This window comes from Microtus oregoni, unplaced genomic scaffold, assembly GCF_018167655.1.
Source record: "Microtus oregoni isolate MIOR12 unplaced genomic scaffold, Mior012 000005F_ref0000423, whole genome shotgun sequence".
Classification (NCBI taxonomy): Eukaryota; Metazoa; Chordata; class Mammalia; order Rodentia; family Cricetidae; genus Microtus; species Microtus oregoni.
The window spans coordinates 27,109,262-27,135,452 of NW_024543064.1; the positions used below are offsets into that span (position 1 = coordinate 27,109,262).

Consider the following 26,191-nt stretch of genomic DNA (forward strand, 5'->3'; position numbering starts at 1 on the left):
TGGACACCCAGATGCCTGAAGCGGATGGATGGCCTGTATCTGAGGGGAGAAGAGACACACACATCAAACAGACAGAACTAATGCTGGAAATGCTCCTGCCTCAGAGGGATGGGTGGCTGAGAGGCCACTGGAGCTTCGAGAAAATTACGTTGAGAGCGCGAGAGAGCGGCTCTGCTTTCAAAGGCTTGTTAGACCATTAGTGAGGAGAGGCGTGATGAAGGTCTCTCCGCGCTGGCTCGCTGTTGGCTGGGCTGAGGAGGCAGGGCAGTGGCAGCCTCACCAGGCTCTGCAGCAAAGCCTTGGGAGGCTGGGCGACTTTGCCTCTCACATTTTTCCTTTGGTCTCTCTCTGGGTGGGAGGGGGCAGAGAGTGACAGGCGTAGAGGCGAGGGGGGCTTTCAAAGGAAGCTCTGGAGGAAAAAGGCGAAACACCAGGTCCTTGGATCTCAAATTGCCTTTCCAGAGAAGTTTCTCTTTACACCATGTTAGGCTTTAGAGAAAAAAGGACCCAGGGCAGGGGCAAGGATGGGGCCAGGCGGGAGGGGCAGAGAGCGCAGCTGGGAGGGGGTGGGGAGCTTGAGATGGGGGTGTGTGTGTCAAGCAGTGGCCAGAGGTATGAATTAAGGCAAAACCTCAGTGGAACTAAGTTCACTTTCTAGATGTTTCTTTCACGTATGGCTTATCTGGCCTCAGCAGGTCTTGGGTGCCTTTAAGGGAGGCTGCCAGAGAAAACGGAAAGGTGGCAAGGCGCAGAACTGGGTGCTTGGTAGACACTAGGTACTTGATAAACCTGGGCTAATTCTGCTTCCCTAGTGACCCACTTAGCAAGGGTGTACTTCATCTGCTTCCAATGAACAACGTGACAAGGCTAGGCTCAGTGCATGCGTGGATTCCCAGCAGGAGGCACACGTGTGAATGAGGTGGCGTGTAAGCATGAATCCCATTCATGCATGTCTGTGTGCCATGTTTCTGCATGTGGCGTGTGCACAGCTGGTGGTGATTGGTTCTCCAGATGTGTGGACGGCTTAGATATAATTTGTTTTCCGTGTTTTGAGCCATTTGTTAGGCCATGCAATGTGCTTGGGTCTGGTCTGCCATCCCAGGTACCCAGGTCAGGTAAACAATGGTCAGGCTTCTCCCAACCTGTTTTGGGCACCAGAGTGCAATTTACCATATCTTAGTCACGAACACCAGAGGGAGGATCGGATGATTCAAGCCCAGGGAGCCATGGGACATTTTCTAAAGGGACAAAGGATCTGAACCACAGGGAGGAAGAGTATGCCAGGTGGTTCAGTGATCCAAACCTTGGGCTTTCTGAGCCAAGGGGCACTTGCCTAGCTTCCCATGCTTTCCAGCTTGTCCCAGAGCTTCAGCCAAGGCACAGCCTTACCTGGCGATGACGAAGAGGACACAGCTGACACCCAGGTAGGCGAGGAGCACGTACATCCAGATGTCCGGGGAAAGGGGGTTGAGGAAAGAGAAGACACTCGGGTTGGTGCCATTGGGCTTGCGATATAAGATGCTCACTCCGAGGGTCATAAAAGGCTTAGAGAAATCGATGGCCTTCTCTCGGACATGGGTGATGGTTAGGGGAGCCACGGCCAGATCTGCTTTCTGTAACAAGACCACAGGCAGACAGACAATGAGCAAAACCTTGGGCTAGAGGTGATGAAGAACTCCCTTATGGGACACAGACTGAGGTGGTGCGTTAGTCCAAGGTTACTTAACCACTCCTGTGTGTGTGTGTGTGTGTGTATGTGTGTGTGTGTGTGTGTGTGTGTGTGTGTAAAGTGTTGAGGCCAGAAGACAACCTTAGTGTCATTTCTCAATTGCAATTGACCCTTTTTGTGTGTGTGAGCTTTAGTCTTTAACAGCCAAACCATCTCCCCAGCCCTGACCTCATTTTCTAAGGCAGACTCTCTCACTGGCCTGGAACTCACCCAGTAGGCTCGGTTGCTTGGCGATCAAACTCTAGGGATCTGCCTGTTTCTGCCTCCCCGGCCCTGGGATTCTAAGTGCATGCTATCACACCTGGTCTTTCCCCCCACATGAGTTCTGGGGACAGAACACAGGTCCTTGGCTGGAGCTTCTCTCCAGCCTATGTATTCAGAGTTCAGTTTCAACACTGACGAACCCTCACAGCTGGACCATGCCCAGGGTGGGGAGGAGACAAGGATGCACACACGTTAATACAGGACAACTTAAGCTTTCTTCTCCAGTGGCTGATGCCTGGAAGAAGAGGGCTGCGACAAACGCAGAGCGAGAACGAATACAATAAGGTCCCTTTTCAAGATGGGACGGTCTCAGATGAATTCAGCTTCCCCCTTTCAATCACTTCCTGACCACTTCAGCCCCCTCAGGATGCTCATTAGATCCTAAAACCTGCTCTAAAACTAGCTAGACAATGATAATGCCCTCCTTGGGAGTGGGGAGATGCCTCAGTTAGTCAAATGTCTGCTCTGCAAGCATGAGAACCTGAGTTTGGATCCCCAACACTCATGTAAAAAGCTGGTCACCAAAAGAGTCCATAATCTCGGCACTGGAGTTACAGGCCCCAGAGCTCACTGGCCAGCTAGTCTAGCTGGTTGATCAGTTCCAGGTTCAAAGAGAGATCCTGTCTCATAAAGTGGAGCGTTACGGAAGAAGACAACGATTTTGATACCCGCATGCACACACAAACACACACACACACACTCAACACACAAACACACACACGCACGCTACACAGAATACATACAAACAAAACCAAACAAAAACACCCTCTTTAAAGGGTGTGGGTGGACAAGAAAACTGAATGAGCAAGCCCAAGTGCAGAAGTTCACCTCTCTGGCAGAGGTTACCATGGAGGCAGGAGAGGCAAGGCTAGAGGTATGATATATTCATACAGGCCATTGCATCACAAACTTAATGAAGGGGGTTCTTGAATTTGATCTGGGGTTTTCCTATTTAAAAATTAAAAAAATCCCCCCTCCTGCATCTTATCTGCAGTCCTCTTAACACGAGGTCCCTTTAAAGACCGTCCTGTCCCTAAGCCCATTTCTTCACCCCCATGGCCTCTTTGTCTAATTCTTCCTATTGTTCGTATTATTTCACCCACGCTGCCTCTTCGAGATCCCTCCCAGGCAGTCTTGATTCTCGATTCTCATGAAGTTCACTCTTTCCCAAGGGAAGGTCTGCATTGCTCAGTGTGCAAGGCTGCATGTCAGCAAGCATGCAGCTGCTTAGATACACATTCACGGGCTCCTTGCATGCTAGAGCTGTGGCTGGCCCACTGTTCTCTCCTCGTCTCAAAGCCCCTTCTTAGACTCTGCAATATTTAGTAGTGCTTCCCTGGAAAAGGCTGCCTCTTAGGCTCCTGTAGGTATTTGTGTCTCAATTATGAATCAAGTTACAACTTCCCTTCCGTACATAGGCACAACTGAAGGGAAGTGCTGAAAACCTTTTGCCAGGAAGGAGCATGTTTCTGAAAGACCCTGCCAAGGCAATGCCTCTAGGCAGCCACTTGCTGGATTGACCCATTCATCTGCCCACTGACTCATCTATTTATCCATCCATCCATTATCCCTCCACCCATTCTTCCATCTGCCCACATGCTGGACCACCCATCAGTCCATCCATTATCCATCCATCCTTCCATCCACTCCCTACCCACTTATCCATTCATCCATCCATCTATCTGTTTATCTATAAATCTACCAACCCAGATACCCATCCATCCATCTATCCATCCACCAGCCCACTCATCTTTCCACCCACCCTCTCTATTTTATGAGATCCGCCAGGAACTACAGAGACAGAGCTGTCACTAACAGGTATGATTTCTGCTCTCATGGCTCTGAAGGTTTAGTAGGGGACATGTGTGCCAATCAAAGTGTTCATCGTGTCAGCACTAACTCAGACGTCACTTATCTCAGAATAGGAACAAGTACTTTAATAGTGATCACATCAGAAGAAACGGCTAATATGTGTGAAATCCCAGGACAGACCACTTGCTGAGTGTTCCATGCTTGGTGTGGGAGGGGAAACTAGGAGATTCTCTGATACTGGTATCCCCAGCGTTTCTCCTTCTAATGCTACCCCTACTCCCCCAACATGGATACTCGGGGCCAAAGATTTGGTAAACTTCAAAATCCAGGAAAATGCCAACAAGAGGGTCCATGGAGTACAGGCACCTACCACCAAGACTGGTGACAAGTTGAGCTGGATCCCTAGAACCTACCTATATGGTGGAAGCGGGGAACCAGGTCCCAAAAGTTGTCCTCTAAACTCCAAGCGTGAGACATGACATGTATACATGAGCATGTGCCCACATGCATGTATGCAATAAACAAATAAATGTGAAACAAATCAACCCCAGGGAATATGGGAAGGTAAGGCTAAGGAAAAGGCTCAGTACACTGAAGCCTCCTTTTATAGATTTTTGAGTGCGTGAGTTAGAACGTACCTGGCTTTAAAGGTACAGAAATAGGGACCAGGCAGCTGCATTAGCTCCTGGATCCCTCTCAATTAAGAGCATGAACAAATGGATAGGGGGAAGAATGCTTAGGAACAGTAAAAACCGTCTAATACACACTTGATCAAGACATACTACGCCCAGACACTGGCCTAGTTGGGATACAAGAACAAACTAGAGACCTGGTACAGGAGTCCTTGCTTTAGGTACAGACATGATTCCTGGGTAGCAAAACAGTTGAGGTGAGTGCCCTGAAGGTCTCCTTCAGTCCTGAAGTTCTAGGCTCTTCTACAATGATGGAAGGGGAGAGAGATGTAGTGGTGTGTGAGTCTAGATTCCTGCCATCCTTAGCTCAGTTCCTTCAGTTCCAAACAGACCCTGGGGATGCTCTGTTTGACTGCAAAGGTAGAATGCCTTGGTCTCTGAGAACGGCCTCTGGGTTTGCAGCAGCTTCTTAGACAGAACTTCCAAGTCAGTGGTGGAGGGTCATCCGTGGACTCTTGACAGCAAGCTGCACGAGATCAAGGTGTTTGCGCAAAATGTTTATTCAGCAAGAAGGCTCCAGGGGCTGAAGAGGAAGCCAGGCACAGGCCCCAGAGCAGTCTCTTTCCCAGGGCCCTCAGCACCTCCCTTCCACTCTCCCCGCTTTCTGTCTCTAATGGGCTTGGGCAGCAGTTGTGTCCATGGCATTATGTGCCTACGGCAGCAAGGTAATTGGCCAACGTGACCCTCTCTGGGAGTTCAGAGGAGCGTTCTCCCTTGAGCTTCAAGAAAGCTGGCATTCTCCACTTCATTTTTGGCTTAGGCAGAAAATACTATATTTCACTGTTGGTAACGATTTCCCTGAAAAAGGCATTATTTTGTCCAACTTCCCTTGAAAGACTGGAACAGATGTCAAGCCTTCGCGGTTTCGGTTCATTACTCAGAATGAAAGGCCCAGTCTTGGCGGCTCTTCCCACTCATGCATACTTCTTCCAGCGTGATTCACGAAATCACAGGCTGTCAGAGCTGGACGAGAGGCCTTCAGAACATCTGCTCCAAACCCACATTTTAGTACAGAGGGAAACTGAGGCTTGGAGAAGTTTCTTCTTTCTTCTCACGTTACAAAAATCATAACCTCGAACAAAACCAAACAGTACTTTGACCTGCCCCCCCCCCCCAATACCTTCACTCTCTTATAGGGGGGCATTGTTCGCCTCCTGTCTCGCTAAGTTCCTCTCTGTATATCTTCTGAATTTTTAGGCCAGGTCCAATGCCTTCTGAAGACATTGTTTTATCCTTATAAGTAGGTTTCCACTTACCAAGGTTTTGTCGTAAGGCACCCAGTCCAGCCCTGCTCAACCCTCCCCCTCCATGCATGAAGCCATCTGACCTTGGTTCCAGCCCAGAACCTACGTGGCTGACAAGAAGTACTTACCCAACTCCAGCTCTATATTTTGGCCCTTGATAGTCAGTTGTCCTGACTTTAGCCTGAACCCTATTATAGGACCCTTGAACTTGTTCCTATAATAAAACCTTGCCAACTCCCATCAGGCTAAGAACAAAGATCTCACGGTCTTAGTTCTGGCAACTTGTCACCAACTGTTCTTTCCTTAGGACAAGAAGTCTTCTTTGGAGACTAAGGTCTAATCCCCAGGGTCCCTGCTCACTCCCTGGGTTTGGTGGTCTGTTGACACTTCCTGTTGGATTCTCCAGTATTCACCACTGGATTCTGTATCTCTGTTCTTACAGTGTGCCTATATGCCCAGACAGTCAACTGATATATTAAAATATTAAGAGCTGCCATCATTACAGGACGCTGCCTACAGGCCAAGCATCGTCAAGTGCCTCATGAATGCCTCCCTAGAGCCCCAGGGGGCAACAGACATCACCACACTTTAGATGAGGGATTTGGTGTCTAGAGCAGACAGGATGCTTGTTCAAGCTGGTGAGTGGCTGAGCCAGTTCTAGTACTCGATTCATTATGGCTTAAAAACACAACATTTTACCACACTGTTGTCCAAGCCAAGTAGAGTGGGATGATGTGGCAGTGGCTATAGCCTTAATTACATTCTTCTTCTCTGACTGTGAGCTAATTCAGAATAAGGTCTTGCAGATATTATTCTTGCAGAACAAAGTCACCAAGTTAGGAGGGCACCATCCTGAATTAGGGTGGCCCCTCCCAATAACTGGTGCCCTTTTAAGAGGAGACACAAATATATACAGAGAAGAGTGTGACAATGGAGACAGAGCCTAAACACAAGTCCAGGAGCACCAAGGCTGCTGGTCACATCAGAACCTGGGAGGATAGAGCCCATCCACCTTCAGAGCCTCTGGAAGGGAGTCAACACTGCTGACATCCGATTTCTCACTTCTCTCCCATAGAGGATAAATGCCTGTGTTTCAAGGCATCTGGTTGGCTATCATTTGTTATAGCAGTCCGAGAAAACGAATACACCCATCTCTTAGAGACGGTGTGGAGAACTGTCTCTATCTTCTATCATCTGCTCTCAGCCCTGCAGTCTGTGCTCATGGGGCCTCGTGCTGAGTCCCCTGCAGTATTCCCAGACACCCGAATTTCACCTTGGCCTCTGACCACGCCTGCCACTGGGGCTTCACTGGGATTCATTAACATTCAGTGGGGTTTGGAGTGCTAAAGCCTTCTCAATTGCTCTTCTGCCTCTACAGTGCCCAAGAAAACCACCCATGACAAGTCCCTTCCTAATAACCATGAAGAGATTTGACTCGTCCTGGGAGCTCTGTCTGCTCCGTCTCTCCCATGTCTCTGGCATTGGGTGTTATGGCTTGGACATGAGGGATCCCCCAAAAGGTTCATGGGTTGAAGACTTGTCCCCGGTTGATGGATCTAGTCACTGAGATCCCTCATGACTGGATAACGCATGCCTCGAACGTATCAGTAGATTGATCCACTCTTTAATAGTGTTATTACAAGGGGAGACCTTGAGGGAAGTGGGTAACTGGGGTGTGCCTATGAAGGGTGTTTTGTCTCTGCTTTCTGTTTAGCTTTCTGTCTCTGCTCCACACTTTTGCTGCCAAGACGTCCTGCCTCACCACAGACAAGCAGCAGTGGGGCAAGCCGACCAAGCTGCTGAAACTTCTGAAACCGTGAGCCAATACTAATCCCCGGCTAAAGTGTTTCTCTCAGGCACTTGACATGCGAGCATGAGGACTTTAGTCTGAAGCCCCAGAGCCCACAGGAAGCCAGGCATGGTAGCACCTGCCTACAATCCCTGTGCTCCTCCTTGTGAGATGGGATGGAGAGACAGGGGAACCATGGGAAGTTCATGGGCCAGCTTAGGGTGTTCAGCAGTGAACAAGAGATAGTCTCAAACAAAGCAGAAGGTGGGACCATAATCCAAGGTTTCCTCCAACTGCTACATGCACACCGATAGTTGGAGAATGCCAGCAGTACCCATGCATACACACATATTTACACAATACAGGTTTCTCTGTTTATCACAGTGATGAAAAACTTGATTCACACAGGGCATCCTCAGAATTCAGCTTTCACACTTTCTCCCAAGTGCTGTTTCTCTTAGCTAGGTGCTTTCCATCCAGGCTGGGCAAACAAGGTACCTTTTGAAGACAAAACATCTCCTGAGCCCTGACATATCTGTTGAGACCCAGAGAGCTGCCAGACCAGCCTCCATGACCCACCTGGCCACTTTCAGCACTACAGCAGCCTTGATGGCTGACTGGACAATGATGTGAGTACCATCCCCAGGCCTGGGGAAAGGCCCCACTCCTTCCCTGTGGGCTCCATCCTATGCCAGTGTCTATCAGGAAGAATGGCAGGTCCAGTCTGCCTCACAGTCACTAGAGCTGGAATAGATGACCCATCTTCTGTCACCTTGAGTCCTCTCCCCAAACTCCACAAGTCCTGATAGTGGTATCAACCCAGACAGGCTGGGACCTGCTGTAGCAGAGCCCAAGAGGAGTGGAACTGTGACCTCCCCCCTCTTTGAAGCAAGTCTGGCTCCCATTATACATCCAACAGCTCTGTTCCCCACATTGCTCCTTGCTGCTATGATCACAACAGGATGGTTGTGATCTATGCGATCAAATGCAAGCTATTGCTTAATCTCTTGTTTCCCTGTCAGTATATGAACTCCAAGAAGGCAAGGATTAAGCTTGTTCCCCTTACCTATGGTCCTCTTAGGATTAGTGCAAGGCCTGACATCATGTGGAGACTCCAGGACATTGTATTGGAAAAACGAACATTAGAACACCCACCAAAACCGAGTTTGATCCCCAGGATAGAAGAGAACTGACTCCCACAAGTTATCTTCTGTCCTTTACATGTTTGCTGTGGCGCTCCCCCCCCCCCCCGCCGCCTAATGGGTTGATCCTGGTCTCAGTTTCCCCACTCAGCATGCATACTTCTCCTGAAGTCAAACCAACTCTGACCATTTGACCTGTATCTTCTCAGAGTAAGAACTGATGCCTGTGTGCTGGCCCTGATGGGCTAACCTGCACTTTGTTTCTCTCCCATGAACACTCAATGGATTCCAGCACACACATCTCCACCAGCTCTCAGGTTCACCTTAGGATGGTCTGGGGACATATTCAGTTTCTCAGAGCACCATGTCACTGCCTGGGGGCAATGCTGGCCAGTGTTGTCTGTCCCCCTCCGGCCCTGGCTCCCACATGTCCCTGTCCCACCCCTAGGTGAGTGTCCATCATGACTCACTTTGAAGTGCTGGTTCAGGGCTGGGAACAGACTTGGGGAGAGCCCTCCCTGGCCTTGCAAACATGTCTTGGGACTCAGGCACATGGGCCAGAAGCAAGGTCTGGTTCTGGGGAGGGAAGGGACAGGATACAACACAAGTAGTAAGGGTGTGTCTCTGTCAGTTGCTACTCCTGTCACACCTGGAGGCTGGAAGACCAATGCTCGCAGCCCTGCAGCCATGACTTCTGCAGAGTATAGCTTCCCAAGTCCTCTGTTCTTTTGCCATATTCATTGCCATAGTCTGTGTACCAGGGACCAGAAATGACCTCATGTCCTCCTTGGGTTAATCAAACTGCTCCTGGTCAAGAGGACAGCAATGATCTCTGTCTGCCTTTCATGAGTCTCTCAGATCTTCCTCTTGGAAAGTGATTCTTAACCTGTGGGCTGCGACCCCACTGGCAAACCTCTATTGCCCCAAATATTTACACTATGATTCATAACAGTAGCAAAATTACAGTTATGAAGTAGCAAAGAAAATAATTTTATGGTTGGGAGGGGGGTCACCATAACATGAGGAGCTGTATTAAAGGGTCGCAGCATCAAGAAGGTTGAGAACCACTGTTTTAGGGCTTTCTGGGATGGGTCATAGCAACTCGCCACTCTCTCAGTCCACAGGCCCTGCCTGGAAGCCAGAGCAGCTCTCCTGACCAGCTGCCTGACCATCAGCTTGGCTGGAGACTCAACCCAACCTCCTGCTTAGAGGTGAACGCTTCCTGTGGCTGGAGACATACATCCAGTTATCTATTCAGAGTCTATCCATTCCTATGCTAGATGGAAGATCCTGAGGCTGCGGCGGGGGTCAGGGGGAGGACCTTACCTGGATATACCCCTGTATCCACAGCATCTAGCATGCGACCTCAGGAGATAGATTTACTGAATTTCTTGACCACTGCGAACAGTGGAAGGCTTCAAAATGCCACCCAGAAAGCCCCTCCTGAGATGCAACCTAATGCTCTCAGGAGTGCACTGAGTCGTGGATGCTATCTGCTGTGACACCCTGAGCCAGCTGCCAATGTTGACAGTGAGCACTGCAGCCACCGGTAACCCCAGAACTGGCGTTCTGAGCAGTTCACATAAATCTGACTAGGTTCTGGAAAATCCCCAAAAGTCCACCGTCAAGTCCTCCATCTGTGGTGCATGCATAAGCCACCTGAGCGGAGGATGCCTGGTAGTGGCCTCTCCTATGCCTGGGACAGCTGTGTGATTCCTAAGTCCCCAGGGAGGGCACAGACTCAGAGGGTGGTTGGCTGGACAGGTTTCCCTGTGTCATGGCACACACCCTGCCCAATCATTCCTAAAAAAGAATCCTTCTTTTCTCACCCCCTCGCGTACACAGGGTGAAGATCCCCGAGGCCTTCTGAGCTGCCTGCACTGAGGACCTCCAAGCACCCAGCTATAGCCTCAGCCAGGCCCTGACTGTGGGAGACTTTGCAACCTTGGCTGTGGTCACCTCAGTAAAACTGGGCACCTCTTGTGCACCCTGTGCAAAACCGGGCACCTCTTCCTTCTCTTCCAAGCCACAGATCAGACAAAGCTAAATCATTGTCCTCTGTTTTAGTTTGCTCCAGGCACCCCCATATTCCTCTTGCATCAGTGGCCAAAGGCCTGATGACATCTCACTTGTCTGATCCACTGCTTCTTTCTGGCTTGGTCACACCTGCACCCAGTGACACTGCATCCCAGCCGACATATTGTTGGTCAGGGTCGGGATCAGACACCTTCCCACACCAGTTCAAACCTCTGGCTGAGGCCAATCTCAGGCAAGTATGGTCTAGAAGCATCTCACCCCAGTTCCAGGGCTCTGGTGCACACTGCTGCAGGGTTCTGGACTGTTCTCACGTCACCAAGTTCAACCAGGCTGCACAAATGCCAGGGCCAATGTGTGAGCCTGCCTCTGCCTCTCCTTACCACACGGAGGTGAATAATCTCTCAAGACATTATAGGGCTTTTCCAAGGCGCAGAGTCACAGACTGACCCACTTGCCACTGTGCTGGTCAATACCATCAACTTGACAGGATCTGGCATCACCTAGCGGACAAAACTCTGGGCATGTTTGTGTGTGTGTGGGTGTCTTGACTGGGTTATCTGTGGCAGGAAGAGCTGCCCTGAGTGTGGTCAGCACATCCCAGGAGCTGGAATGAGCAAAAAGGAAAAAGCATCCATGTCTCTCTGCTTCTTGGCTGTGTATGCGGCGTGCCGGCTGCCTCAAGCACCGGATGCCATGTCGTTCCTGCCATGGGGGACAACACCTTCAAACTATGAGCCCAAATGAAGCTTTCCCTTGTTAGGGCCCCTGGGTCAGGTGTTTCATTATAACAATGAGAAAAATAAATGACGCAGTCTTGTCTAACTCCATCTTCCTTGGTGTCACCCTCCCCCAATGACAGGCGTTTGTGTGGCTCTGCAAGCTACGAGCCTAAGGTGACGGTGGCACTTAAGATCTTTTGGGTGAATAACAGGATCATGACCCCTTGCAGGGGAGCTTGCCTGTCCCAGACACTGGACCTGTTTCCCTCTGACTAGGAAGTTCTCATGTGTTCGCTCCTCCTTGGTACCTGTCTGTCTGATCCCTTTTGCAGGCTGAGTTCTAGAGCTGATAGTCAAATGGGAAATCTCCGTGGGGTATTATGTTCTTCCTGCATCTCCTACCTGACCACCCACTTGGTCCTTCCCATATTTGCGCTGATGTCATCTCGAACTCTCCCAACACTCTTCAGGTCTAGCTCCGGGCAGCCAACAGCCGTCTGCTTCCCCTGCCCTAACGGCCCTGCCCCTGAAGCCTTCTGACCTGAGCCAGGAGAGCTCCCAGCATGGCTCGAATTCAAGGGCACCCGCCCAGCCTGAACGAGGTAGACTGGGCAGAGCTTCTCCTGGACCAAAGAATAGGGCTTGGGGTCCAATGTGAGTGCATGCAGGCCAGAGGAGCAACTGGCTTATGGTAGGAAAACAGTGGACCCATTAGGTGAGGAGGTCACAGCTTTGATGCCAGACCTTTCTCAGATATGTTTTGGATGTGAAGCTGAGTCATGACCCACAGCTATGTCTCTGGGCAGGGTGAGAAGTCCATCCATGCCCATTTATGAGTCTTTCTTTCACTAATGCCTGCTTTGCACCCAAGTGCTGGGCAATGGCCAAGCTAAGTGCATCGGGGACTTCTGTCTAGAAGAGGAGTCCAGTAGAGGACACTGTCCTTCCTGGCTGTGCCACTTTCTTGGCTGGACTCTGTGACGGGGGTGGGGGGGGGTAGAAGGGACGTTTGGCCATGGCTACTTCCTCCATGAAGGAAGGGTGACAAGGTTACCTGTGCCCATTCTTTGTCTTCTGTCTTGTTGCAAGCTTATTAGAAACCAGAGAAATCTCTAGGCCACACATCTCAGGTATGAGCCTGGTCCTGGTGCCCTCCCTACCCAATCTCTCCTTATTCTCCTTGCCAGGCTGGGCATCCTGGGCAGTCTCCCCCTCCACCCTGATCTGGCTCCCTCCTCACAGCCTGTGACTAGCCACCTGCTGAGAATAGTTCAAACATGCCTCAAGTGACTTCTCGGGGGCCTGAAACTTGGGGAAAGAACCAGCATCTCCCCAGAGGTCCATGCCAGAATTCTCTGTCTGGTCCTCTATCGCTACCCTTCCCCGACCCCTCCATTTACCCATCACCAGCCTGCAGCCTGCATGTCTCCTCGATAGGCCCTCAGTTTCCTCCTTTCCCACTGCACCCTCTCCTCTTATCCAGACTTTAGCCACACCCCAGGCCAGCTCGAGTTTGACTCCAGAGTGGAGGACTTCCCCTCTAGAGCCAGGCTGATGTTACCCTCTGGCTCCACCTCCTCTACTGGTGCTCTGTAGCTCTCAATATTAACATTAAATAATTTGGCTGGGTATGTAGCTTAGTGAAAGAATATTTGCCTAGCATGGGCAAGGCCCTAGGATCCACCCCCGGAATGGAAAGAAAATGAAATAACTCAGTTCTTAAGGCTAGTACCTCATCTTTCTCTCCATCTGTGGCCCTCCATTGGCTTCAGGCTCTCCCCTCTTGGGACTTTTTCTTCACACTTCCTAACTAGGTTCCTGGGTACCAGTAGAAGGACATAGAAGCTCTAGATGGCAGGCAAGGGTTCCTGGTGTAAAAAAACACCAATGTGCCAAGCAGGGCGGTACTCTAGTGTGTGCCTCAGTTTCCTATGAACTGGGTGAACGTGGGTCAGCCTTCAAGGCTGTCTGTTTAGAGTCAGGTTAGGGAGGGTTGAGGTCCTGGTCAGTTCTCGGTTACATATGGCCTAGAGGATGACTATGGCTGATGGGCTACTTTTCCTGCTGCCCCCATATCTGAGCACAGACACATTAGAGGGGGGGAGGAGGGGGCTGCACTGGGCACAGCTAGTACTGAGTAGGACGCCTCTTGCATAGGAACGCTCACTGAACATGAACCAAGACTGAGGCTCTGTTATCATCTGCAGCAGTGGGGGAGGGGAAGGGAAGCCAGACAGGTTGCGTCAGTTGAAATGCTCAGCCTGAATCTGAATCTATTTCCATTGGGCCCTAGAGTTGCCAGGACTCATGGCAGGACTAAAGTCAGGGAGGTGAGCAGAGACAGCCGGGAGGGGGTGAGAGCGAGCAGGCAGCGGTGATGGAGAGAGGTCAGGAGAGACTGGGACTGAAGAGTATTTGCGGCTATGTTGTTAACGACAACTTGGGGAAGGTGAGTGTGTCTACAGGAGGGGTTTGCTCTCCTAGGTGCCCACCGCCCATAGTATTAGCTCCTTGAACAGCCACATGACATGGACCAGAGGCTAGCTGAGTGTCAGGGAAGGACGTTTTAAGTTCTTTTGGTTGGAGGGTTTGCTCAGTACCTCCAAATAGACCTCGGGGGGCAGATATTTCCAGAGGTGGGAATCCATCATCTTTACGCCTCCATTCGGATCCCTAATAAGGAAGTAATAATATTGCCGAGTCTTTACCACGCTCTCTATGAGCTAGTGAGAAGACTAATTATCTGACGACACTAATAAATGGTTATGATGTTATTAAAAATGGCACCAAGCTAGGATTAACAGGCTCATCAATTGTAGAGAATTGGGTTTAACAAGGTCTCCCACATGTCCCATCCAGGCTGGCCTTGATGGGTACCAGGCCTCCAAAGCACTGCCCAGCAGCACAGAGGCTATAGATGAGGTTCCCTGTGGTTCCCCAGCAGAGGGGCACCGAAGGGCTGCTTGCTGCTGGCCCTTCTCATCATGTCCCACTAGGAAGTCAGCTCTTCAAAGTTTGTGGTGGCAGGACTGACTGTCCCTCCCCTCCTACATGTGGTCTTGGCCATCCGTCTTACAGGAGCTCTATCCTCCCCATTCCCATTCCGTCTGCAAATGCCAGGCTCCAAAGTCCAACTTAAAAGGCTTGGGGGAGCGGGTAGGAGGAGGCGCATCCGGTCCTGCTGGCTCATTTCCATAATAATTACAGTTATTACTAATAACAGTGACAACACAGCTCCCCATTTACATGGAAGCCTGTAGCTCGGAAACCCCTTCCCATCCGTTGTCTCTTTGTAGCCTCACAGTAGGCAGGGGAAAGTGGAGACAGTTATCATCTTTCTCATTGTGGAGGCAGGAAACTGGAGCTTGGGGACACAAAACGAGTCCTGAACAACTCCCTCCTCAGTCTCCAAGGAACAACTGGGAGGATAAAAATAAAAACAATGACATCACGGCCTGATGCTCCGCCAACTACACCAAGCACACCTGCTAACGGAGTCCTCACAGCACCCCTGGGAGGCAAGTTCCGTGTGTGTCACCCCCCTTTACAGGTGAGGGGACAGACACATTTAGACTGTCAGGGACACCCAGCTATCGAGTGGCAGCATTAGTACAGGCTCTTCAACGTTGCCCCCTCTCACCAGGCATCCATACAGGCCATGTTTGCCAGGCCGGGGCATAGGTCCACCACGTCATACTCTCCCTGACTCTTAGGGTTCAACTTTCATCCCCACCGCTTGACTCTGAGGTCTCCACACAGCACCTCCCCAACGTCCGGGGTGGTGGGGCAGGACATCTGTCAAAGGCTGGTACAGCTGCCTCCACCTGGAGACGCACAGCAGTGAGGAGCCCAGACAGTGACTGGGACTATGGGGCCTTGAAGACTGTGTCAGCCATGAATGTGCTTCCGCCCTGGCTCTGGGCCAGCGTGGTCTCTCTAGGGAGATCAAAGCCCAGGGCCACTTAGGCACATAGCCTTTAAAGACTCCCCGGCTTTGAATCCAGCCCACCACTTGATATCTGAGACCTGGTTCCAATCTTTCTGCCGTTTCTGCCTCAGTCTCTGTAACTGCCTCAGTGGGCTATTCTAAGGACAGGAGGGAGCAGGCCTAGGGCATCCAGGGCAGATGTGGTCCTCACCACCTTTAACTACACGCAGCGTTTCTTTCAGGTAAGTATTACTTCTGTACTGCTGAGGACCCTGAGACGGAAGGTGGGGGGATATTTCATCTGTGCCCTGTGAGCCTGGCAAACAGTACCTGGTTCCCATACCTTCCTTAGAGGCTTTAGTAGTTGCTAACTACTCCTGTAGTGAAAAGGATGACACGGAGCTGGTGTGTGTGTGTGTGTTTGTGTGTGTATGTCTCTCTGTGTGTGTTTGTGTGTGTGTCTGTGTGTGTACTGAAGAACTTCCTAGGTCATACATATGCTAAACCTAAAAGCTGGCTTTTGACCCTCAGATCTGCTGGTCTGAGCCTGGACTTCAAGAGGGAGGGTGTGTTTGCTGTTAGCATCACACAGGTACCCGTGGCTCTGCATCACTGTCCCAGTACTCCCGGTGGTGATGGGAGATGGGTGACCTTCACATTTCACCCAGAAGGAAGCTGCTCAGAAGCCCCAATTCCTCTCTTGGCCTACAAATTCTTGTCTTTTTCCTTATTTTACAAACCCAGGCTCCTCCCATGGGCTTCTCCCCCTTCACCCTGCACGCATGGCTCCTTACTCTCCAGGTTTTCCCTGTCCCAGGCAGGGTGCAAGGTTCTTGGTGTTGCCCAGTGACGTCTTACCCACCCCTTCATTTCAGACCTAAGCCCACTTCTTGAGTCATCTGCCTCACCAATGAAACCACAGTGACTAGGAGTGACAGATCTGTTTTCATGTCCCTTAGCTGGAGAGTATGTTTGTTTAGGCTCCTCAATCCCAGGGCTGAGACATCTTTCAAGAACCAAAAGGCCGAGAAGATGCAAGAATTCTCTCCATAGCAACCTCACCAAAGATGCCTCAGGAAGACTCAGCATCAGAGGAGCCGATTTGTGCATGTAGTGGTGATGTTTGGAGGTGGACAGCCTATGCCAGGCAGGTCCAGCAGAGCTGGGCACACTTCTTGTGGATCTTGATCAGTCCGCAAGAATACAACCTTCACCTCCATCTCCCTAGTCCTTAGGCCCTCACCGGCTGGGATGCCCAGAGGTTCAAATGGCACGTCACTAGAACGTCCCACCCTGTCCTTACCCCAGCCTCCACGCCCAAGCCCTGGCTTACGTGGTCAATGAGTTCCTTGACCATGCCGTTCCATTGGCCCTTGTCGTCCTGCGCCCCGTACTTGCCGTCTTCCACCAGCCGGATCTCGTAAGAGAAGCCCAGGATATGCGCCAGCTCCTTCAGCAAGTCGATGCAGTAGCCCTCAAACCGGTCATTGCCATAAAGGGTCCTATCGGACTTGCGGAACATGACAAAGGGCTCCTCCTGTGTGGACAGAAGGGAGACAGGATGCTAGGCTAAGTGGTTGGGGTAGGCATAGGCGCTGTAGCTCAGGCTGACCTTGACATCTCTAAGTCACTAAGGATGACCTAGAACCTCTGATCTTCCTGCCTCCACCTTCCAGATGCTGAAATTACAGGCATGTGTCTCACCTCTGGCCTAGGCTCTTGTACATTCACACATACACACTCACATGCACACGCACACACATATTCACTAGGTACATTTGTGTGTGGGGGGGTACAGGTACATATGTGTGCAATTACATGTGGAGGCCAGAGGTCAAACTTGGGTGTCGTTGTTCAAGTATCATTAATGTTTTTTATTGCTTCCATCTTAATAATAATAAAACTAACATGCATTAAATGTAGAAAACAGTTTTAAATATTCCCCCTGGCCAGATAGGGTGATTTGTGCCTTTAATCTTAGCACTCTGGAGGCAGAGACAGGAGGTTCTCTGTGAGTTTGAAGCCAGCTTAGTCAACACAGAGTTCCAGGCTTGGCGGGATGACAATAGTGAGGCCCTATATAAAAAAGAAAAATCCCTTTGAGAAGAAAATTACATGTATTCACATAATCTGAACTAACCACCTGAAGTTCACTTTTCTTCAGTGGGGTGGAATGGCTACCACAGACCATCATACACCTGGTTTCGTGACAGGGTCTCTCAAAGGCCTGGAGCCCACTGAGTAAGCCAGACTGGCTAGCCGCAGAGCCCCAGAGATCCTCCTGTCTCTGCCTCCCTAGCACTGGGATTTCAAGCATGAGCCACCACATTGGCGTTTTCTGCGCTCCTAGGGCCTCTCGCTGGCCCCACAAAGCACTTCGCCGACAGCTGTCCATCTCCTCAGGCTCCAGAGTTTTCTTTTGCCGAAAACACTGCTTGAACCAGGAAGAGGGCAAATCTTTTTCTGAAAGCCAGCTGGGTGTCTTGTGATGGCACCTGTAGGGACAGTCCCAGCACAAGAGGACAGGGCTGGTGCTGACCGACTTAGGTGCCAGTGACCCCAGAGCTATGAAGTGGTGGGGCAGGAGCTACCTGATTCCATAGCCAGGTTTCTGCTGGGCTATATCCCAGGCCAGCACCAGCCTGACCTTAGAATCTCTGAGGAATGCACTGGACCCACTGAAGCAGGAGCTGTGGGCGAGCCCTTTATCCACTATGGTGCCTTCCTGACCTGTTCCAGACCAGACACCCCTTCCAACACTGCTCTGTTCCCAAGGTCCCCTCAGCGCCCCAAGTCAGGACCAGGCAGTGAGCCAACACTGACTGTGGTAACAGCGTCATCAGCAAGAGGCTGTGCCTCTCCCAGGAGTCAGTTGGTCCCCAGGAAGGCAGTTTGTGGGTGCAGGCATGCCTGACCTGTGTCAGGGGATGGGAAGCCAGTGGAAGTCAGAGAGTAAGGCTTAGCGTTGTCTGACTCTTGAGAAGCACAGCCCTGGGCTACACCACAAATGTAAAACTATGGGGAGAGGCAGGAAGCCCATGGGGAGGACTGAACTGACAGCATCCAGTCAGAGATGCTAGGATGCGGCAAGATCCAGATGCCCCAGAACCCAGGAAAACATACGAGTCCATGATTCTGTGGGCCTTAAGCACCCACCTCCACCCACAACTCCCTGTGGAGCCGAATCCCCGCCCCATCTGCAAACTCCACATTTGTTGAATTACTACTGTGTACCAGGCACCACTTTGGATGCACGCCTATCTATTTTGTTTAAGTCTTACTAGCATGCAAAATAGATGGTCAAATTCCCATTTGATACATGAAGAAAAAGACTCAGAGAGGGTAACTACATAACCCAAAGCCACACAGCAGTTGACAATAAACAGTCCAGAGGAGTTCAATTTCTGATAGACACAGACAATCAGCACCCTCCTTCACCCAGCTCCTTTCCTGTCTGTCCCCTAGGCTCAGACCCTTCTGACTTCACCTGCTCCTGCAGGTCCTGAACTCAGGCTGAGAGCTGCTATAACCTTCACCTGCTTGGGTCTCTTGGACCTCAGTCCTGACCCCATCCTTTTCCCTGGCCTGCTAGCCACCTTCCCCCACACCCACCATCTAAATGCCTCTATGCCTCCCTGAGAGCCACTCACTGATAGAACACATGCTCCCAATAACACAAGGACTTACTTACAGGGGTGTCTCATTGTTTCTCCCACTGGCGGGGCACTTTTCTTGACCCCCTGACCCCCTGGGAAAGGGTGGGAAGAGGAAGCCTCTGGTGACCATTGTTGGGTCCATCAGTGCCTGATCCAGGCTCCTGCTGTGGCAGGTGGGCTGTTGTTCTGCCCTAGTCTCTCCCATTGTGCAACCCCACCTCATGACATGGGTCTACCCAAGCTTTCAGGGACTTCTGAGAAGGAGGCAGAGAGTGTCTGCATCTCTCACGGGTTCCTGACCGTCTGGGAATTCTGAGGACAATGTTTTCCCGTCGAATCATCCAGGAACATGGACCTTTGGGTTAATCCTTCCCTAGACCTCAGGGCCTCTGATGCTACCTGCAGGTAGGAGCCAGGCAAGCAGCTCAGCATGGGAAGGGAAGCCCATGGGGGTCTGGGTCAGGCTGAATGGAGGTTAAGGGAACATCGAACTTTCCCCAGGTAATACTGCCCCGGCACCCTGGGCACGGGGCTTAGGTGGGCTGTCAATCCACTGACCCCTTTGAAGGATGCTCTTGTACTGTAGCCAAGCTGCACCACTGAACCGGTGGCCCTGACCTTATTTAGTTTAGGGAAAGAATTAGAGGGAAGGCATCATTCTTCTCAGGGAAATTGCCCGGACAGGGAGAGATGCCCACTCCCTGCTGTAGAATGGAGATTTCGACAGACCTATCCTAACAGGAGTAGGGGAAAGATGAACCCACCAGGGAGAAGCCCTCAGTGCCTGGCAAGTGTCAGCTGCCAATATTACTATATTGTTCTTATTATTACTATTTAGACACACTCCTTCTTCCTGTGTGCAAACTGGCCCATTACTTCAGTGACCTTTCCCGCGTAGAGACCACACCCAATGTCACCAAACGGTAACAATGGTAACGATCACGGCAACCAGGGGAAGTGAAGGGAATCTTTTGGGAAAAGCCCCTAAGACTGCTCCCTTCCTGACCCGCCCCCTCCACGCCTCTTCTTGGCCTTCGCCTCTAAAATTAGCACTTCATTTGTGAAGCCACCACAGCCCCAGAATCTATACATCTCCATCTAAATACACTGCCTTCGGAGCAGCTGCAAAATGCCATTAATTTCGGGAAGTGCTTTGCGGATGGCATACATATTTAACAGCTGAAGCCCAGGGCATTAAAATGGTGCTCGCCTTAGTAATGCGTCTCCAGCCCAGCAACATTTCCTAGGGGGTAATTCTCAACTCCGAGACTACTTATTCATGGACTATTTCACAATTTATTACTGGAAATGTCCAGACAGCCAGTTCACCGGCTCCCTCAGCTGCTAATCGATTGCTCAGTGAAGGTGCCCTCAATTTCATAACTTCACGCTCTCCTATTGCTCCGGGAGAAGAGCCGTGGGACCAGGAGTAATATTTCTCCTCAACAAGTTACTGAAAACAGGGGTCCAGAAAAATAACCTTTCCCCACTTTCTGTCACAAGGCTCTCCATCTGGGCTCACTACCAATCACTTAGCAATAGAAAAACCAGACCTAGAGCTAAGCTTCTGCCAGACACAGGGCCAGAAGGTTGAAAGAGGAGGTGGGGAGCGGGCAATCCCCAGAAGAGAAGGGTTCAGAGATTAGCCACCCCATAGCTGGGCCCCGGAGTGCCCTGACTTAGGCTATGTCTCCTCACGTCCATGCACATCTGCACATGTATGCACACTGGTAAAACGGCCCACATATTTCTGTATGCTGCCCGTCTGACCCTGCTTAGACACACATAGACCAAGAATCTAGACCTGAGGCCTTGGCTGTTGCAGCACTGAACAAGACAGGGCATTCAGAGTCACATGTCTCTAGTGGGTGGATCCAGAATGGCCCCTGACCCACATTCTGGCCTTGGCTTTCCCCTTCTCCTGCTACTAGGTGCTGGGGGTCAGCTTGCTTGGCAGCTGCATCGATGGGGGTCACAGTGTGCACGCTGTAGCGGTGTGTATCCAGAGGCCATTTGTGACATATCCCAAGAATTCACATCCGCCCACACGCACCCCGATTACCAGTCACATCCACAGCGGAAAGAACCTCGAACCTTCAAAAGCAGGGCCCCAGGAGCACATGGCGTGAGCTTTCTTGGTGTGAGCGGAGGTTTGGGTACATGAATTTTTCATGAGACTGTGAACAGCAGAGCCAGAAGAGAGGTTGGGCCTGCACGGAGGGTGGTGGGGTAGGCTTCCAGCTTTAGAATGGGGATCTGCCCAGTGCTCTGAGCGGCTAGAGGGCGCAGTCAGGTTCCTGTCCATTGGTCTGTTCAGTGAAGGCACCTAGATTACCTAACCCCAGAGGTTTAGCATAGTGAGAGTGGAAGGTGGGGTTGGTGAGCTCACACAGGCTGCTGTGGTCTACCACATCCCAGGAAGGTAGCCGCCCTTCTCATCAGGGTTCTCACCTCCAGGCCCTGGTTCCCTGGGGCAGAACAGTTTGATGTTCCGATCCTGTACCTGCCTATCACTCAAATGTGGTTGCCTTGACAACGCCAAGGCAAGCCTGTGCTCTCGGCAGGAGGTGCAGGCCCTGTGCACAGGCAAACCAAACAAGGTGCTGAGTTTTCAGTCAGGACAGCTCAGCCAGCTCCGGGCTGAGTCACTCCCTATGACGTGTGTAGCTGTCCCAGGGATAGGTGATTAGCCTGATCCTAGGGTCAGGAGCTCAGACTGTGCTCAAGGGAGGGGAGTACATAGGAGCCAACCTGGAATGTTATGTCTCTCTGAGAGGCCAGAGCTCTGGGAAGGTCCTGGGTGGAGGTGACAAGATTATATAATCTTAAAAGTATATAGCAGAGTATGGGACAGTGGGGGATGGGAGGGAGGCCCAGGAGAGCTCACTGGGCTTGAAAAATGTTCCAGGGAGGACTGGAAGTTTGTAACACTTGTGCCCCAATGCCAGGAATCGCCACTCCGGCTGTGCTCCGTCTTTGTTGAAGTTCAGGGCTCTGACGGCGGCCATATATGGTTGGTGTGTGACCAACCTGAGCTCACTGGGTCCCGGATCAACAGCCATTCATTACAATAACTGCTCTCACCCCACCATGAGTTTATCGACATCCACCCTCTCAACTCCAGGAAGTAGGTGGTGATCGCTCCCACGTATTCCTTATCAGACAGGCCACAGGTATCAAGCAGGAAAGTCATGTCTCAGGCCCACACATTACATCAACAGAGGCCAGGATGCAACTTCAAAGTCTGTGCTCTTAGCTACTGCTCATCCCGTTCCTACGGGTGCCAAAGAGCAGTTGGGCCATTTCTACCCAGCTGATGTGAGGCTGAGGGGCAGCAGGACAGAGACAGATGGAGCTGTGTCCGGGCTATAAGCCAAGACTTAAGAGGGACTTATCTTGCCCCACATCCTCCTGGGGTTCCTGGGAGCCAGCCAGTTCTGGGGGTGGGACCTTTGGTGATATAGTGAGCCCAGCAGGTTGGGGTCCAGCGCCACTGTGGTGAAGATTGACAGGTCAATGGTTTGTTTGCCTGCTGGTCTACAAGAGCTAGTTCCAGGACAGGCTCCAAAACCACAGAGAAACCCTGTCTCGAAAAACCAAAAAAAAAAAAAAAAAAAAAGACCTGTGCCTCTGTAGAATATGCTCTTTTGGGGGTTGGGGTATGGGTGGGGGGTGGGCAGTGGGCGGCTGTCCTGGAACTCATATGTAGACCAAGACGGCCTTGAACCAGATGCACCTGCCTCTGCCTCCTGAGTGCGTGTACCACCAAGTCCCAGCCAGTTCCACACCCTTGAAACAGGGCAGCTGCCATTTCAGTGAGATGTGACCCAGTGGCCTTTCAAGGAGGCGTGTTTTGCAACCTGTTTGGGAGTCCTCCGCGCGCGATCCCCGTTTGGAGTCTTGTTTCGTGGCTGCATCCCCTCGGCTCCTGTAATCATCTCTCCTCTGCCTCTCTTAAATCATATTTCTCTCACCTCGTTTTAATCTCGCCTTGCAAAAAGTGTTTTATTTATATCTCACATTTCATGCAATTCTGCTTTTAATCTTTTACCACCTTTTTATTATTTTATTTTTACCCTTTTATATTTTAGCGCTGCCACACTCTCATCCCTTTGCTTTTGGACTTTTTCTTTCTTTCTTTTTTTTTTTGCTTGAGCATTTTTTACCTTGTCTAGCCAGCATTGTGAATTATTTAATTTTTCGCCTTTCTTAATCTCTTCCCTTTTTATCTCTCCCCTTACCTTCATTATCCCCCCTCAACCTTTCTATTTAGCTCTCCCTTTGCTGCCCTTTATCTTCCTATTTTTATCCGCATCCATATTCCTTTAATTGCTCATCAGTCTCCCGGAACCTGGGTGCTTTTTGTTTATTTTTATCATTTATCTTTTACATTCGTTTGGTTTCTATTCTTGTTGCTTACAGCTTTGACCTACGGCTTTAGTACTTCTCTCCTTAACAAAAAGTGGATCCCTAAAGACTAGAAGGGAATGTGATTATTTGGAAGACACCCGGGGTTCTCACTAGCACCCGTCTCCCACCCCCCACCCCAGCCAAAGGTGGGTTGCCACCTTCCTGGCTCTATTCCTGTGGCTCTATCAGCAACCTGTCCACAAGACCCATTCAATCTCTATGGGCTTTAAGGGGATCTCTTAGGACTATGACCCTGGGGGCTGGAGCTGAGACCCATTGGCTAACATTCCCCTCAACATATACAGTGCTCCCGTGTCCTTGAGATTCCTGGAGGAATGGGGGATATTTTGTAATTGCTTCCCTAACTCTTTCATGGTGCCCACCAACCACCCAGCTACCGAATACATGCTTGGTAGGCACCATGACACTAGAGGGGAGGCTGGTCTTGTTTGACCTGGCTGAATCGCCTCAGTGGGGGATGTCAGGGAAGCCACCTCCAGCCAAGCACCACGGAAAGCTAGCAGTTTGTGGGTCCAGGCCTCACCCATGGAAGGCTCCCCTAATCCTAACGGGCCCACTTTGCTTTTGTGTAGAGGAACAAGCCCAGGTATCCAGGTACGGGTCTTACAGATTCGGTTACTAGATTCTACAAGGTTGACTTGGGCCGGAATTGTTCTCAAAGGCGTCAGCTTCTGCTTGGTTGTGGTTAGGATCCCTGCTCCTAGGGTGGCCCTGGACTAAGTGGGGAATTGTCCCTAAGAGCAGTGACTCTGTGACATGGTGAGGGTCTGCTCTGAGCCTCTGTTTGTCTTTGCAGCCTCCCCGGGGGCAGTCGCACATGAAGAATGGGCACAGCACCAGTCAGTAAGGGGAGGGCGATAGCTGCCAGCTGCAAAGTGCAGGGAGCCTGGGAGAATCCATGAGCCACTTTCTGGTTGAAGTGGATCCGGAGAGCAAGGGCAGGAGAAGAACGGAAGGCATGGAGAAGACACATCGCTAAACTGCCTGAGCTAGAGAGGCAGGTAGGAGCTATCCACATCTAAAAGATGAGACCCCCCGACTCATCACAAACAGGGGATGGGATGTGGTTCTCTTCAAGGGGAGAAGTCACAGCCTCCAGCTCTTGGGATCTATAAACCTTGTGCAGTGTGGGTGTGTACAGGCTCCTGTCCTAGCACCTGCCGCAGCTGGAGGGACTTAAAGGAAGGGCCTTGGCCCTGGGACTTGGAGTGGGAGAGTCGTGTTGAGCAGTCGCTCTTTCGTGGTCCTACTAACAAAGTGGGGACTCTGCTGTGCCGGTGGGTGAGACAGCAAGCACAGGTTTCTCTTGGGGGATGGGGAGAGCTCCTGGGTTCCAACCTCCCTCTCAAGCTTTCTGAACCTTCCTAGAAGTTTCTACTTTCTTTTGACCCACTTTGCCACTGTCTCCTGGGAGCCTCCTAAGGGGTACCCAAGATGTGACAGGTGGGGGATTGAGGGGTCTCTTAGGTCAGCAGGGCCTGAGGTTCTTACCAGCACAGTGGTGACAATGAGCGACCTGTTGGTCAGAGAGTCGGTGACATTAGGACCTCGGCCTTTGGCAACCTCAGTGATGTTGAGACCGTCAGCTGGACTCCACACCCCAACCTGGACGGACAGACAGACCAAAAGGCAGGTGCTGAGTCTTTTTCTCCACGTCAACAAAGCCATCTGCTTCCAGTCACTGCAGCCAACACTGCCATCATCGCAACTGTGTGTTCTGAGTGAACGATTCTGACGACAACCCTGTTGCCCTCCCTCGTCTGAGGAGACTTCAAGGTGTGAATTTTTTCCTCCTCCTCTTGCTGACAAAGTCTCAGCTGAGGGAGAAATGCAGAGGAGCTGCAGGGAGCTGGGAGGATGCTGCAGAAAATACCCAACAGGGATAAAAGGGCCAGGGGTCCTGGGGTAGGCTGAGCCACCTCCTGACAAGACACTGGGCACACAGCTGCTTACTCAGTGGGTCTGTTCCAGGGGAGAAACCTGCAAAGCCCAGCTCACCCTGGAATGAAGGTGACGCTCCCATTGGGATGAGGGGGAAGTGCTCCACATGTGTGGACCAAGGGAAAAGAAGAACTGTGGGTGAACAGGCAGCAGGCCAGCCTTGGAAGCTGTTTGGGGTGACGATGTAAGTCCTATGAACTACACTAAGGTTGGAGGCACTTGTCTTTGTGGTCTCTCCTCTAAAATACACCCGGCCACCATGGGAAACACCTCAGAGCATCCTCACAATATCAAGTCAGAAGCTAAAGTCAAGGAAGGAGAAGCAGGGTTTAAATGTCCTCCCAGAGTGAAGAGAAGGCTCGGCAGGTAAAGGCACTTGCTGCTAAGCCTGATGACCTGAGTTCGATCCCTAGGACCCATGGTAGAAGAAGAGAGCGCTTCTGGTCCTCACAGGTGCACAGTGGCGTGATTTCATACATGCACACACAATGAATAAATAAACGCAATACATTTTTTATAAGTCATTCTAAAGCCCCGGGCCTCTTGCAGGTGCATTCTGAGCAAACTGCCCAGCTGGGCCTCATCTTGGCTCCTCTCTCAGGAAAGGCATCTGCACGTCCCACTCTGTCCTTGGCCCAGTTGGGGGTACTCAGAAAGCCTAATCAATTAAACAGAGAGGCCAAGAGCAAACATCCCACTCAGAGAGCTGTGCACAACAGATAGTGGAAAGATACGTAATTATGCTTGGGTAATTCTGCCTTAATCCTCCCAAAGCCACAGCTCTGACCCAGCTTAGCAAACAGAACG

At 51.1% G+C, this 26,191-nt stretch overlaps 1 protein-coding gene across 2 annotated transcripts in view; it reads right to left on the reverse strand.

The window, feature by feature from the left end:
- The window catches only part of Grik3 (glutamate ionotropic receptor kainate type subunit 3), a 223,454-nt gene that overhangs the window by 26,055 nt on the left and 171,208 nt on the right, over positions 1-26,191 (reverse strand). For both annotated transcript variants that reach the window (XM_041651618.1, XM_041651619.1), the window contains 3 exons: positions 24,935-25,048; positions 16,690-16,893; positions 1,390-1,613 (listed from right to left, as the gene is read on the reverse strand). In XM_041651618.1, coding sequence (XP_041507552.1) covers positions 1,390-1,613; positions 16,690-16,893; positions 24,935-25,048 — 542 coding nt within the window. The remainder of the gene's footprint in view (positions 1-1,389; positions 1,614-16,689; positions 16,894-24,934; positions 25,049-26,191) is intronic.